General features: G+C 72.5%; 1 protein-coding gene across 2 annotated transcripts; it reads right to left on the reverse strand.

Annotated features, from left to right (window-relative positions):
- On the reverse strand, positions 1-8,627 carry UBAC1 (UBA domain containing 1). Of its 2 annotated transcripts, none has more exons than XM_037494112.2 (10): positions 8,470-8,627; positions 6,617-6,737; positions 6,232-6,305; positions 4,386-4,493; positions 3,695-3,797; positions 3,366-3,474; positions 2,790-2,997; positions 1,581-1,667; positions 1,029-1,167; positions 1-362 (listed from the first exon to the last, which is right to left on the reverse strand). In XM_037494112.2, exons 1-10 carry the CDS (start codon positions 8,605-8,607, stop codon positions 247-249), a joined length of 1,203 nt encoding a protein of 400 aa, XP_037350009.1. In that variant the 5' UTR covers positions 8,608-8,627; the 3' UTR covers positions 1-246. The 2 variants fall into 2 exon arrangements, with proteins under 2 accessions (XP_037350009.1, XP_037350011.1); XM_037494114.2 differs by having other exon boundaries at positions 6,617-6,836; positions 8,470-8,492.
- Positions 8,628-15,035: the final 6,408 nt, after the last annotated feature.

A 15,035-nucleotide genomic window follows, 5' to 3' on the forward strand; every position in this document is an offset into this window, starting at 1 on the left:
AGCAGACTGGTTTATTAGGCTGGGCGCGCCCTACAGCACTTGGCCAGCGCCTGCCTGGCGGGGCCGTCCCGGGAGCGGGAATCCCCACCCCGCAGTCTCGAGCCGCAGGACGCACTGGCCTCCAGCGCCACAGCCACGCATCGGCAAACACCCTGGCACCCACATGTGGCCCAAACCCCCTGGGGGGAGCGTCAGTCCGCAGGGCCTCCCCGCGGCGGCTGGCAGCAGGAGGGCCGCGGGCGGGGCCTACGAGCGGTTCAGGGTCTGGAAAAGCCTGGAGATCTGCAGCATGACGGGTCCCGTCTCGGGATCGTTCATCCACTGGGTGCTGTTGAGGGGGTTCTCCAGCATGTCCTCAAAGGCTGCGGGGAGACGCCGTGTGAGGGCGCCGCAGGGAGGCTTGTGAGGGGGCCGGGGCCGCCCCGTGCACCAGAAGCCCCACCCCCACCGAATGCTGCAGGCCACACGCGCCCACCAGGCTGGACCGCCTGAAAGGAGGAGCCCTGAGGCCCTCACTGGCCGCGCACCCCAACATAGCCAACACTGAAACAGCCCACGCCCCCGGGGCGCCCAGCCACAGAGCGGCAGTGCGGGCTGCTGCACGTGTGCGGGTGGCCGCAGACAGCAGCCACTTCCCTCCCGCCTGGAAGCCGAGAGCCGCGGCCACAGAAGGGGGGTGGGCAGCACCCACAGAAGGGGGGTGGGCAGGACCTCACAAGGGGTCCAGGTGAGCGCTGGAGGCAACCCTCCTCCCGGGCAGCTGGCTGAATGAAAAGGGGGCTGGGGGGACACCAGAAAGGGAGCCGCTGTGGACAGTGCCTCGAGGGCCGGCCATGCCGGCCACACATATGTGGGAGCAGCGTCTGAGACCAAAGACCAGGTGAGACCCGCACGCAGGACGTAGCACACAGGAGCCCCTTCCACAGGAGGGGCGGGGCGGGGCGTGGCCGGGGCCACCCGTCCAGGGTCAGAAGGCCACGTGCTCCGGTGCGGGGACCCAGCCGCCGGCCCGCAGGGGGTGCACATACCCAGCAGCGTCTTGGGGTTGGTCAGGCCCAGCTGCACCACGGGGTTGTCCAGAATGGCCTGGAAGAGCGGGCTGTCGGGGTCAATGCCCTTGTCCAGCTCCTCGGGGGAGGGCTTCCGGTCCCCCAGCAGCCACTCACACTGCAAACCCCGAGAGAGCACGTGAGCCGACCCCCGTGCCCCAAAACCCGCCCCGGCTGGGCGCCTGCGCTCAGCACATGCCTCACCCAGGCCCACGAGCACTGTGACGGCAGCTGCTCTGCCACACGCGCGCGCCATGTGTACTCGTGTGTGTGCGTGTGTGTACGTGTATACTTGTGTGTGTGCTCAGTGCAGCCGTATCGGTGCTGGGAAAAGAGATACTGTTGTGGGGGGGCAGCCCCCGAGGGCCCCTCACAAGGACAGGCACCAGCAGCGCCACTGCTGGGCAGCTACAGCATGAGGGGCCTGGACACCCCACGGACAGGCCGTCTAGAAAGCCGAGGCCCAGGGCTGTGCCGGGGTTGAAGCGGGGGCCCTGCTGCCCCGCCTGCCCGCAAGGATGCGGCACTCACAGCGGCGCTCTGCTGGTTGTTGTTCACCCGAAGGGCGTCCACCACCTCCTTCTCGTCGAACCCCATCTCCATCAGCGAAATGACGGCCTAGGAAAGACCCCAAGGAGCGCTGAGCCGAGCCGCCCGCCCCCAACCCCCAAGGCCAGTGCCGGGGCCCGTCCCTCACGACTTTCCAGTGGGCAGCGAGCCGGGCCAGGCAGCGGGGGCGGCCGCTCACAGGCCGGGGAGGCCGGGCCCGCACCCCAGGGGCCAGCCCAGGCGAGCTTCCTCGCAGCAGAGGCCCGGGACCGAGCGGCAGCCGGGGTGTCTGGCTACCTGTGGGAAAGGGCCCTTCTTCGGGATTGGTCTCTAGAAAGAAACTGGGGGCCTCCCTGGTGGCGCAGGGGTTAGCCTCAGTGCTGTGAAGCCATCGGCAGGCTCTGCAGCAGGAGTTCGACCCCCGGCCAGGGAGCTCCCCACACGGCAGGGCAGACCTCTCCTGTCGCCCACTGCTCCCCTTGGCAGTGGGTTTCAGTGGATCCACCTGCTCTGTCCCCCACTCTGGTGAATCCTCTCACCCCCCACCTCTGGCCTGCACCCCAGTTCTTGCATGCATAAATAAGTAAATCTTTAAAAGATACATACAAACAGGTGGAAGTGAAAATAACAGGAAACGCCCCACATCAAAGCTACAGCCGCGGGCACGGCCTTGCAGGGACGCACACCCAGGCAGGCTGGGGCGGGGCCTCGGGCAGAGCCGCTCGGGACTCCCACGAGAAAGCGACCCCGGTTCCCAGGGCCTGTCTGAGCCTCGATGGCCACAAGCAGCTGTGCAGCCCCAGTGCCCCTGCCCCCGGGAGCCCCGGCCTACCCGCTGGCTGCGAAGCACCCCCGGCAGGCACCTGAGACCTGGCCGCAGGGGCGACCCACGGACACAGCGCCACAGGAGCTCATCACGGGCCCAGCAAGCAGGGCGGGGCCAGGCGAACTCGGAGGCCAGCGCCTCCAGACTGGGAGAACCCGGGAGCCGAGCCCCTAACAGATGCAGCCGCCGGCCAGGGGCGGAAGCTCCGGGAGGCCACACACAGACACCCCGCTGGGGGCGGGCACCCCAGACACGGCAGGAACTGGTAAGACACAGCGAGGGCCCAGAGAGGCCGGGGCTCCTGGGCCAGGGCTCGAGCGTGGCAGCCGCAGCCCACCCGCGCCCAGGCCCTCTGCACCACCTACCCGAGCGTCCGCGCGGAACTCCCGTTTCCTCCGGATCCTCCTAAAGATCTCAGTCAGCTCATCCCTGGCCTCCTCACCCCCCTCGCTGGTCCCTGCGGCAGCCTCAGCCCCCGCCGTCCCCAGCGAGGCCTGACCAGGCAGAGGTGCGTCGATGGCAGGGTCCTCCGCGTGCTCGATCAGCCACTCCATGGCCTGGGGCACCGACATGCTGGAAGGCAAGTGTACCCTCCAGCCGGGCGCTGCGCCTCCCTGCCCGCAGAGCGCCCCGGCCGTGGCTGCCCTGGCTCAGCGCGTCGGGTGCGGGAGATCTGGCCTCGCCCCGCTGCCCCGGCCGGGACACCCACCTAGCGGCTGCGGGCACCACACGGAGGCACACGAGCGCGGATTCAAAGCAAGGGGATGGCTGGCCTGGCCTGCGGTCGACAGATATGTGCTTCGGCCCCCGCGAGCCGCAGCGCAAGGGGGTGATCATGGAACCAGCGAGACCAGCGCCCTCCTGCGTGAGCCCAGCCCCGGCGCGCAAGCACGGGCCTCCGCGCAGGGAGGGGTGAGGAGCCCAGGCCACGCGCCACGTACTGGTTCAGCCGAAGGGCCTTGGTGGCCCGGCTCTCGGGGAAGCCCATCTCCGTGAGCTGCCGCAGGGCCGCCTCGTCCACCCGCTCGTCCTCGTCCTCGTCCAACATGGCTGCGGCGACAGGGGCGCATGAGGGCCAGGCCGGCCAAGGCAGCTCCCAGCGCCCTTCGCCCAAGCGCCCGACACCCGTGGCCATTCTCTGGAACCCGAGTCCTGACCATCAGCCCCGGGCCACGAGGAGCGCAGGGGCCCGCCCAGCCATGGGGGCAGCCCCGGGAGGGAGAGACCGACCCCCTCGGGCGGTGCAGACGCAGCCAGAGCAGGCTCTTACCGTTTGCCTTCTTGAATAACTCCACCGCGTCGGGGTTCAGCGCCAACAGCTTCTGAGCCACCTCAATGAGAGACACCAAGATTTTCCGGAGCTCTGTCTGGAACTGCAAGGAAAGAAGAGCCATTTTTCCAAATGCCCAGCAGGCCCACCTGGGGGCACCACGCGATGGCACTGGGACTGGACGGTGGGGCGGGTGAGTCTGGGGAGCGGGCCCCGGGCACACACAGCCTCTCGCCAGGGTGAAGGACCCAGCCCCTGGCCAGTGGCACCAACAAGCTGTCACCCGGCCAAGAGCGACCACTCGGACGACACGTGGCAGCCACGTCACCTCCCCACCAGCCCCACCTGGATGTGCTGGGGCTCATCCAGCCCCTTCCACAAGCAGCCTGGCCACCCCATGAGACACACGCAGGCGCCAGAGGCTGAGGCCCTGGCAGTGTGGGCCTTCCGGAAGAGCCCCGAGGTCGTCCCCGAATGCAGCAGGCTGCCCCTGCCCAGCCCCCTGACCACAGCCCCCACCACGCCACAGGAGCCAGACTCTGTCTCCGCGACGCCCCAGGGCGCCTCCCCTTCCCGCCCTGCCTCAGGGCGTCTTTCCAGCCTTTCCTCAGAAAGTTTTGGTGTCAGAGACGCTGCTGCAGCAGGACCCTGAGGCCAGCACCCCCCTCCCTGGCAACCCAAGGGCACTCACGTCTCTCACGCTGGTCTGGGCCACGGCCCGGTCCGCGTCGCAGGAGGGCAGGCCGGCGGTGGCTCGGAATATGGCCTCTCTGTCCGGGGCTTTCTGGTCCTGCTTTTTCTGCAAAGAAGAGAAAGCCAAGGTCAGGGGTGGGCACAGGCGCAAGTAGAGAAAAGGCCGGGCGCCCAACGACGGCGCTCTAGTCGAAAAAGGAGATGGCGCGGGAACCCCAGGGGCCCCAGGTCGTGTGCAGGCCGAGGGGCAGGGGCGGCGGGGCGGGCACAAACAGGGCACACGCCGGCCCCTCTGCCTGGAGCCCGCCCCGAGGCGGAGTGGGACCCGCCAGGGGCCAATGCTGAGGAGCAGGGCGCCGGGGCAGCAGGGCGCGGGCTGAGCCAGGAGCACGGGCGCCGGCCAGGACGTGGCACCGGGCTCAGCAGGGGAGAGGCCTGTCGGTGGGCACAGGGAGACCCGGGGCAGGGGTCGTGACGCTTGACTCTGTCAGGGGCGTGCGCTGCTCGGCCACGGGGGCCTGCGGGGGCCGCGTCTGCAGTGCGAGCGCAGCCCCCTGTGACAAAGAAACCCCGAAACAAACACTGGAAAAATGAAGGCGACCACATGGGGGGAACATGTCCAGTCCCGGGGTGGGGTGGGGGTCAGGCCCGCCACAGCCAGCCAAGGGCCGCCACGTCAGAGCCGAGTCTGGAGTCGCTCAGAAAGCAGCTCCCAGCAAACGGAGCCCCAACACAAAGAAGAAAATGACCAAAAAGCAGGCCTCCCCGGTGGCCTGGGGTACACCTCAGTCTGTCACCGCCGTGGCCTGAGTGCAACCCCGGCCAGGGAGCTGCCCACAGGGCGCAGCAGATCTCGCCTCTCTCCCGCTGCCCCCTCAGCAGTGGATCTCAGTGGATCAGCCTGTTCTGCTCCCTGCTCTGTCTCTGGGGAGTCCTCTCACCCCGCCACCTCTGGCCTGCACCCCAGCTCTTGTGCGCATGAATATAAAAAATAATAACTACATCTTCAAAGCCCAGTGGCGCTCCAGAATTCCCTCTCCTGAGCAAGGACCGCTGGGCTGAACGTAAACAGTAAACCCAGCCCCCCCCCCGCAGGACAGCTGCGCGCTGGGCAGAGCAGGCTGCAGGGGCGGGGGCCCGGCATCGCGGCAAGATTGAAGGGACTCAACATTGTAGACGCGTGTATCGCTCTGACCTTGCCAACGAGCACTTCACAAACAAGCCCGTGTGGGCGGCGGGCGCAAACGCGTGTGCAAACGGGACAGGACAGTGGGCGAGCAACCCCCAAGGGCCGCCACAGCCAGCGAGTGAGCCCCACCCTGCAGCTGTGCGGCCCAGATCTGCCTTCGGGGGCAGGGCAGGGCACACCTGCCAGCTGGGCCAGGGGTGGACCAGATAAGGGCAACGGAGCCCAGGCACCACTCCTGGGCGCTGGCCCCAGAGGACACCCTAAAATAGCCCTTCCCGCCATGTCCAGGCTGCCGGGCGCTCCCCTGGCATCTCAGAGCCCTGCCCCTGGATAAGGAGGAGCTGCACGGGGCAGGGGGGCAGCGCCTGACCAGCTGGAAGGAGGAGGGACAAGCTCCAGGGACCCTGCCCTGCAGGACCCTGACCATGTCCTTTGGCACCCATCCCGCGCCGTGTCCTTGCTGTGGGCGCTTTCTGACCCTCCTCGGCAGGACAGCGGCAGGGCCCTCGCTGCAGCCAGGCTATGCTGGGTGCCGGTCATGCAACCCGACCAGGGCCGCGGGCTCAACTGACAGACAAATGCGTCCCCCGGGATCGCGGACAACAGGCCTGCGGACACCGCTGTGCACGGCGCGGCGGCCTCTGGGGACGCTCACCTTCTCTTCCGCCGAGACGTCGGCCATCTTGGGGAGCGGCGCCGGGGCCCGCTTCTTAATCAGCAGCAGGACGTCTGCAAGAGACGGGTCGCTCAACCTGGGCACCGACCCGCGTCAGGAGCAGCACGGTGCAGGGCAGAAAAGCGTCCACCCTTCCCTCTCCCCCCCGCAGGCTCTGGCCCGCGAGAACCCAGCTGGCATCCCCCGCAGACGGCGCCCAGGAGCACAGGTACGGCCGGCCGGGCTGCAGAGGGGCTCGCCAAGGGCCCTCACTTCCACACTCTGTCTGCGGGGCTGGAGTTGAGTCACCCTCATGCTGAACCCAGTCCCCCCACAGCCCCTTGTTTGGAGCTCGCCACCCGGTGCTGCCCGGTGCCACCCTCACCTCCGTCCTGGACGTTCTCTTCCAGCACCGTCTTGGCGTCGCTCAGCACCCGCTCAGAAGCTGCGTGGATTAGCTTGTGCTGGGCAACGCTTTTGGGGTCCTCCAGGCTCCCATGAGCACACTGCAGGGGTGACATGTCTCAAAATGCATCGTGCAAGCGTAACACCAGTTGTTTAGCTCCCAACCCCCTGCCACACTGCGAGTTCACCTCCTTTTCTTCCTGAAAAGTCAAGCGGATGACTCTAAGCCTCCCCCCCACCCCCAGGGTGGGCATGACACGCCCCCCCCACATGACGTGCTACCAGCTAGGTCCCCGGCGGGCCACAAGCACCCGCAACAGTCGGCACCCAGGCCCCGTCTTTCATCTGAAAGGAGCTGGGATTGAAAGTAAAATGGGCCATTTCTGGTGCCAGCCTGCCGCGGGGCACCCTCAGGCACTGTCTGCGGGCACTGTCTGCTCGCCCCCGCCTAGAGCGGGACAGAGGCCCAGCGGCCTCTGGGACACATGAGCAGGGGCCAGAACCCCGGGTCTGGGGGGGTCGCCGACTCCCTCACCCATGCATAGAAGGCTGAGGAGTGGGCTCCTGGTGTGCATTACCCACGCTGCGCCCCGTCACCCGGGAGCCCACCTGTGGCTGAGCACTCCAAGCTCCATGGGGGGCAGGGCAAATGGACACCTGGCCCCCACCTCCCATGCGGGATGAGCAGAACCCGCCTGGACGCAGGTGAAGGAGGCTCTGGGGTGTCACATGCTCAGAGCTGGGGCGGGGCGGGGCATCAGCAGAGCAGAGCAGAGCCGAGCCACTGTACCCAGAAGGGCACCCCAGTCCCCGAGTCAACAGCAAGGGAGCTGCTCGCCCTAGAATGCGAGGCGGCTGGGCTAGTAAGCGCTGGTCAGTCTACGAGACTCGCCGCCCCGCACGGGCTGCCTGAGAGCAGGTGGCGGCTCCGGCGTGCGCGGGGGCCTGCCAATGCACACCCGTGGGCTCTGGGGGCGGGAACCGCCACCCTAGTGTGTCCAGCATGGCCAAGAGCCCACCACCTCCCTGCAAGGACATGCTCTGCCCTGCTCCCTGTGAGGGTGCCCTGACCTGCTTGAGAAACCACAGCGACCCCCTTTGAGTCACAAGGAGACCCCTCCTCAACAGGGGTTCACCCCCAGGAGTCCCACGGGGAGCCCCTCGTGGACCCTAAAGGTAGGGAGGAGGTGCAGAACCCCAGCCCTGGGATGTCACTGCATGCAGCCACGAGACCCCCACCGTGTCCGGGGGATGGTGCACCCATGGGGTGCTCCCGAGCCCCGATCTGGCTGCCCACAGAGCAGGAGGCACTGGGGCTCACACTCAGCCCTCAGTCCGGTCATCGGGCGCCTTACATGGGCCCTGGGGGCAGCCCCCACCCGGGGGGACGGCAGAGAGGAGAAAGGCGTCAGGACGATGCCGCCTCCACGACGCCCTCAGCGCCAGCCCAGACCTCACGCCGCGCCCGGCCGGCGCAGGAACCGGCTCCTTTCCCCGAGGCGCGCGGGCGGGGCGGGCCCAGCCCGCCGGGACCCCGGCCGGGGAAGGACACCCCGCGAATCGCCGCGGCCACGACCGGCGAGTCCGCTGAGCGCCCGGCCCGCGGGCTGAGCGCGCGGGGGGCGCCGGAGCCTCGGCCCGGGCGCGACGGGCTCGGAGGTCCAGGGCCGCGCAGGGGCTCGGCCGGGGAGCAGGCCCGGGGGCGGGGGCCGGGCGGGGCCGGGGCGGGGGCCGGGGGGGAGCCGGGGGGGGCCGGGCGGGGGCCGGGGCGGGGGCCGAGGGGGGCCGGAGGGGGCCGGGCGGGGACCGGGCCGGGCCGGGCCGGGCGCTCACGTGCTTGAGGCAGCGCTCCTTGAGCGCCTCCACCGCGGTGTCCTCGGCCGCCTCCTCCAGCCACTCGGCGCCGTCGGCCGCGCAGACGTGCAGCCGCAGCACGCGGCCCGCGAAGATCTTCTCCTCCTGCACGAACATCGCGCGGCCGCCGCCCGCCGCCGCCGCCCGCCGCCGCGCCCGTGAAGGTCACCGGGCGGGGCGGGGCGGGGCCAGGCCGCCCGCGCGCTCCCTCGCTGGGCCGCCGCCCCGCCCCGCCCCGCCCCGCCCCGCCCCGCCCCGGCCCCGTCGGCCGCCACCCGTCCCCGCCGCGGTCCGAGCGGTCGCCTGGCCGCGCCGCCGCGCCGGAAGTGCGCGCCCGCCGCCTGCTGGGAGATGTGGTCCTCCGCGCCGGCCGCGCCGGAAGTGCGTCCCCGCTCGCCCGGAGCCTCCCGGGAGTGGTGGTTCTCTGGCTGCCTCCGCGCCGGAAGTGCGGGCCTGCGCCCCGGAGCCTGCCGGGAGGCGTAGTTCTCTGGCGGCCGCCGCGCTGGAAGTGCGCGCTGCGCCCCGCAGCCTGCCGGGACTTGTAGTTCGCCCGCCGCCTCTCCCGCGCACGCCCACCCCGCGCGGCCGGGGCGCTGGGGGCGCCGACCCCCGCGGCGAGCCCCGAGCGGGAGCCGCGCAGAGGCCGCCGCCGGGGCGCAGTTCGGCGGCTGAGCGGACTCCGCCCGTCTGCCTTTGAGGCGGCGGCCGCAGCGCTCCGGCCGCCCGGGCCGCCCCTGGAGCGCGCTCTGGGCCGCCCCGCCGCCTGCCGGGCGCGCTTCCCGCGGGGGCCGAGCCGCGGGGGCCGGGGCGCCAGGGGGCGCCGGCGAGCCGTGGCCGCGGGCCGGGTCTGGCCGCGGGGCGCTCGCCCACCCCGCGCCCCCGCCCGGGCGGCCCCTCCGGGCGGCCTCAGGGGAGACGCCCTCCCGCGGGGTGCCGCGGAGCCCCGTTTGAGGAGCACAGCGCGGGGCGGTGGGGAGCGGGGAGCCGGGCCCGCGGGACCCCCGACGCCCGGCGGTGGCGGACGGGGCTGGACCCCGGCGTGGGGGGCTGGTCCCCGCACGAGGCGGGCCGGGGGTCCCGGTTCTCGGGTCTGACCCCTGCACCGCCCCCACATCCAGCACCGCGTCCGCCGGGCCACGGGGCCCCACAAACGGGGCCGGGGGCGTCAGACGTCGGCATGCGGGACCTGGGGGCCAACCCCACCTGGAGGCCCTGCTGGGAGGACGGGGGGGGGGGGGCGGGGGGGGGAGCGCGGGCGGGGCAGCAGCGCCTGGAAGGGCCGGGCCCCTCCTCCCGGCCGTGTCCCCTCCGGGGCCGCGGGGGTGGGCGCAGGGCCCTCCCCAAGTCCGGGGCGCCCGCTCCGAGAGCCTCAGCTGCAGCACCTGCAAAGCGCCGGTTTCAGGGGGGCTGCTGCGGCTCGGCCGCCTGCGTGGGGGCCCCACTCCGCAAGCAAGGGGTCGCGCGCCCTGTGTCTGCGGGTAGGGTGGCCCCGCGGCCACGCTGTGCCCTCGCGGGCGGTCGCCCCACCTCCCGGCCTCGGGCCTGGCCTGTGGGAGGGCGTCCGGCGGGGCCTCGGTCCAGCCTGCCCAGCGTCCCTGTTCTCAGTGCCCCGCAGCCCGGCCAGGCCCCCGTGCGCTCCCAGGCCCGCAGCGTGGCCTCCGGCACCTGCCCCGGCGGCCACGGCCCAGGAGTCACCTCGGTCCCCGCGGGAGGCCTCAAGCCCGGGAGGGCCAAGAGGAGCCAGAGCTCAAGTGGCTGAACCTGCCCCACCCCCAGAGCCCCGGGCGGTGGCGCCCCCGTGCCCGTCCTCGCCCTCTCGAGCCTGCCTGGCCGTGGCCACCAGCGGTGGGGCGGGGTGCCCCAGGCCTGGTCAGGTGGGGCGGTGGCCCCACGCCGGCCTGTGTCTGCCCTGCCCGAGTGGTCACCCACCCCACCCGGGGCCAGGCCTGCACAGGCGGCCCCACCTGCCCGGCCCCCTTCTGGCAAGACCAGGGCTGGGGGGCGCCTGGCCCCGCTTCAGCCAGGGGTTCTGCTTTGGGGTCGTTCACAGGCTTAGGGAGGGGTGGCTGCCGGGAGACCCCAGCCTTCCCGCCCCGGCCCCAGCCGGCTGGCCTGGCTGGACGGGCGCTGTGGCTGGCACGGGCACCGCATGCAGATGGGCTGGAGGCGGCGGGAACACAGCGTTCCCTGGGGCCGGGCCAGGCGCAGGCGCCCTCGCCTCCGGGCCCTGGACAGCAGCGCGGGGTTCCCGGGCGCTGCCGCCGACTCGCGGCCACGGCCCTGGACGGCAGGCGGCAGCACTGAGGGCCTCGGCCCGGCTCCTGCTCACCCCGGCCGGACGCTGGTCTGGTCACCCTCCGGCCGGGCGGCGGGGCCTGGGCTGGGCCTGGGCTGTGCTGGCCCCGCCTGCTTCTCCACCCCACGGGGCGGGGCGCGGGCCTCTGTCCACGCTGCCCACCTGGCCGCACCTCCGGGCTTGTTCTGAGGACGAGAATCGCGTGGGGCTGAAGTGGGTCCCCAAGGACGGGTCCACACCCGAGTCCCCCACTGTGTCCTGCGGGGCCGAGGCACGGGGGGAGCGGAGGGCTAAGGGGGTCGCCTGCAGCAGGCCGGCTGCTGTCCCCGAGAGGAGGCCACGCTGGGAGCAGAGCAGCATGGGCCGCAGGCGGGTGCCGGGACGCGGGGCCAGGGCTCCCCACGCGGCCTCAGGGCACCTGCCGGCCGGAGCTCCAGCAGCAAGAAGAGCCACGTGTGTCCCCGCAGCCCCGTGGATGCCAACTGTGCTGGCGGGAGGAGCCTGGAGCCCGCCCCGGCCCCTGCTCAGAGCCCCGCGCCTACCGGTAGGACCGGGGAGGTCAGGTTTGGCCCCGGGGCCCTCGCGCCTTCGTCGTCGAGTTAGCGCTCAGGGCGTCCAGACCTAGAGCCAGCCTCGGCGCACCCGCGGGAAGGCTTCACTTTCCGGGGGAGCCGTGGCCCCTTGCAGGGGGCGAGAGACCTGCGGTGGAATCCGGAGGGGTGGTGCTTGGGCCCCGCCTCCCGGCCTGGCCACTGCTGGGGGCCACGCGGGGCTCCACAGCCAGAGGACCCGCGCCCACCTCCGCCAGGAAGCCCCGCTGTCCCAGCCCACCCGCCCCGATCAGCAGCTGGTTGCTCCAAAGGCACGGGGACCCCCTCCCCGGTCTGGGGGTGGATGCACAGGACCCCCGCCCCGCTCCCCAGGTGGAGGCCGTGCAGGATCTCCAGGTGCCTCTTTGCCTGCAGCCCGGCAGGGCGGGCCTGGTGGTGCAGGCTGGGAGGGCTCCTGGAGGCAGCGGTCAGCCTCTCCCCACCCCACCTCAACTACAGCCGCCAGGAGGAGGGACGCAGCGCTCCCCGCACTGGCCCTGGGCCTGGCTGTCCCCCCACTCCCCACCACTGCCGCACTCAGGAGGGACCAGCCTGCAGGTTGTAAGCTGCTCAGAGTGCTGGGGGACCTCTAAGCCGGGGCGCAGGTGAGGAGGACCCCAGGCTGGAGGGGAGGCAGTAGAATCTGTGCGGCTCCCCAGCCCCCATCAGGGCGGGCCGCCTGAGGTGCCCCCTGCAGCTGACCCCACTCACGGGGGCCCCTCTCCCCAGCGGGTGCCACCCCAGTCCCTCCAGGGGCCTGGGGCGAGGGGGTGGGGAGCAGGCCTGTGTGGCTCCAGGGTGGGCCCGGGCCCCCCCGGAGAGACTTGGCCAGTCGGGACCCCGCCCAAGGAGGGGGCTGGTCTCGGTGCCAGGGACTGGGGGGCTGGCCCTGCACCCTAACCTTGCGCCCAGCACAGGGCCGAACCCCAAACTTCTGCCCCCTCCTCCCAGGAGGGTGCTGCCAGGACGCCTTCGCCGCTCCGCACCAGGCCAGCAGCCGGCTCTGAGCCGGTCCCAGCCGTCCCCGGGGTGGGCGCCCGTCGGCCGAGCGCGGGAAGGCAGCCTGGTCGCCGGTACTGGCCGCCGGCCCCGCCGCACAGAGGCTTCAGCGCTGCCCACCTCGCCCCGAGGCGCCGCTCCCCGCACGCGGCTCCAGCCGGTTCCTGGGAAGGCCGTGCTTGACCAGGCCCCTCGCCGGCTGTGGAGTCACGTCCCGCCCTCAAGTGCCCGGGGAAAGTGAAGTGGGGGGCGCCTGGGCGCTGGCAGGCGCGCAATGTGGGGGTGCAGGGCCCGAGCGCTGCCTGGGGCGAGGGAAAGGCCGCAGCAGCTCCGGCCCTCAAGGGGAGGCGGGAGCAGCGCTCCCCTAGCTCGGGAGCAGGCTTCAGAGGGCTCAAGCCGGGGCTCCCAGGGAGAGACTGTGGGCTCCGCCTCGTCCCACAGACCCTCGATCGGGACCCTCGATCCACCACCCCCTTGCTGATGGCGGCAAAACAGACCCGGTGAGGCTAACGAAGAGCCGAGACGGGGTCGGGCCGAGGACTCCCAGCCCTCCCTGGACGGCCCCCGGCACCCCCATCTGCACGCACGCCCGCGCCTCGTGTGCGCCCACGGCATGTTGGGGGTCGGTGCCTGGAGCGCCCTCCCCGTCCCGCCCCCCCCCACCCCGAAGGTCTGGAGTCGCCCCGCCCCCGAGGCGTCAGGACAGAAAGTCGAGGATGGGCCGAGGGTCCCCCAGCCCGAGGCGGCCCCCCTCCGGGCCGTGGCTGCGGGCAGGGAGGCCTCCCGGGCGGCCTCAGCAGGTGGGTTTTGTTGCCAAGAGAGCAAGATCGGCCCCTCTGACGAGATCGGGGCGAGCACCTCACTGCGAGGCCCCAGACGGCACCGCTCCGCGTTCAGCCGGGCCGAGCCGGGCTCCTGGGGCGACAGGCGGCCTCGGGCTGCAGCCAGGCGGGCGGGGGCGGGGGCGCCACGGGCGGCCTGGGCGAGGGGAGGCAGGCCCGGGGTGCGGAGGTGGGGACGGGGCCGAGCTCCGGGCCCCCAGGCGGCGGCCCTGCCAGGGTGCCCTCCCCCCAGCGGCCGGCGCAGTGCGGGCTGGGGGCGTCCTGGGCCCGCGACCCCTCCAGGTGGGCATGGGCCAGGTGGCTGGCGGGGGCCCCCTGGCTGCCGTAGGTACTGGCCGCTCCGGTCAGCCGGCAGGAGCCCGCCGAGAGGCGCCCGGGAGGCCGGCCGGGGCCGGCGCAGGCTGAGCTCGGGGCTGGGGCCACCGGCTCCCGACGCGCCCCCCACCCCTCAGCCAGCCGCTGGGGCCCAGGGGTGCGACTGCCCCGAGGGTCTGGCCGTGGGGAGGCACCGCTGGGCCGTGGGATGCACAGCGCGTCCGGCGGGGAGCCCCGTGCCAGGCGGGGCAGCTTGCGGGAGCGCCTGCCAGCCAAGCTGTCGCTGGCGGCCTTGGCAGGCGGTGCGGCGCGGCGGTGTTTGCAGACAGCCGCCGACAGCTTCCCAGCCGCCAGCTCCGCGCCTAAACACAGCGGCGAGCCGTGCCCGGGCGGGCGCTGCCACCCGGATGGGGGCGAGGCTCACACCCCGGTTCGCGTGCCCCTCTGGGGACAGCCGGGGGGGGGCAGGGTGGAGGGCAAGCCCCGCTCTAGCCCCCACGCTCGGGTTGGGGTGCCTGCTGTGCTGCCTGCCTCACTCAGAGGGCAGGCAGGGGAGCCCGGTCTCGCCCAGTGCTGGAGGACCCCAGGGGCCTGGCTGTGCCCCGGGGTTCGTGGCCGGGATGGGGGCGGCACCAGGAAGACCGGGAAAGCGGGCGCTCCGACGGGAGGGTGGTGGGGGTGCACAGAAGGGAGGGCCTCCTCCCGGGCTCCTGATGTGGCAGCGTGGCCAGCGCCGGCCCCTCCTGGCAGGTCTCCCACCGGGTGCGCGGCGTCTGCTCTTCCTCGGCCCCCACTGGCCACACCTGCCCTCGGTCCTCAGAGACCCGGGGGATACCTGAGCCCCCGCCAAGACTCGGGGACCCTGCCCCGGAGGCTGGCAGAGCTGGGGGCAAGGCCGGTTGGGAGCTGAGGACCCCTGGGATGCGGGGAGGGGGCGGCAGGCGCTGCGGGCCCTGGGGGTCACTGAGCTCGGACACTGGTCTCAGCCTTGGGGGCTGCGGTGGGGTGCGGGGCCTGTGGCCTCTGCTGGAGGCAGGCTGCTCCCCCTTGCCAGCCCGACTCTGCCTCCTGCCCTTCGGTGACGGCCAGCCTTGTCCCCCGCACTGGGGACCCCTCTAGGTCCTCCCGGCACCAGGCGATGGCCCCAGCGGACAGCCATGCCCCAGCGACCCCGCCCAGCCCCCACCCGCCCACGGACCCCCCAGCCACACTGCCCACGCCAAGGCCTCCGAGAAGTGACGGGGCCGGGCGGTCACTGAGTGGCCGCCAGTGCAGGGCGCGGCCCGACGGCCTCCCCCTCTCGCTCAGGGTGGCCGAGAGGACGGGACTTAGGCCGCGGCCCAGCTCGTCTCCGCCAGCAGCTTCCAGCCCGGGTCTGAGGGGAAGTGCTCCCGCCTAGGCCCCTCTACCACCCTGGGGGGCGGGGCTGGGGTCCAGCGCAGGAGGGAAGCGCGGAGGCCCAGGGGTGCCCTCCCTGCCCCCCAGTGCAGGGCCCTCCCGGCC

The sequence above is a fragment of the Talpa occidentalis genome, unplaced genomic scaffold (assembly GCF_014898055.3).
Source record: "Talpa occidentalis isolate TD23 unplaced genomic scaffold, MPIMG_talOcc4v2.1 talOcc4.7, whole genome shotgun sequence".
Lineage (NCBI taxonomy): Eukaryota > Metazoa > Chordata > Mammalia > Eulipotyphla > Talpidae > Talpa > Talpa occidentalis.

What these genes read in the sequence shown, in the direction of transcription:
- UBAC1 (XM_037494112.2), bottom strand. Translation starts at nt 8,607, where the DNA reads ATGTTCGTGCAGGAGGAGAAGATCTTCGCGGGCCGCGTGCTGCGGCTG. An exon ending in ACGTCTCGGCGGAAGAGAAG is followed by an intron (nt 4,494 to 6,231) that starts GTGAGCGTCCCC and finishes TCTTCTTTGCAG; the next exon opens with AAAAAGCAGGACCAGAAAGC. An exon ending in AGTTCCGCGCGGACGCTCGG is followed by an intron (nt 1,668 to 2,789) that starts GTAGGTGGTGCA and finishes GGTCTTTCCTAG; the next exon opens with GCCGTCATTTCGCTGATGGA.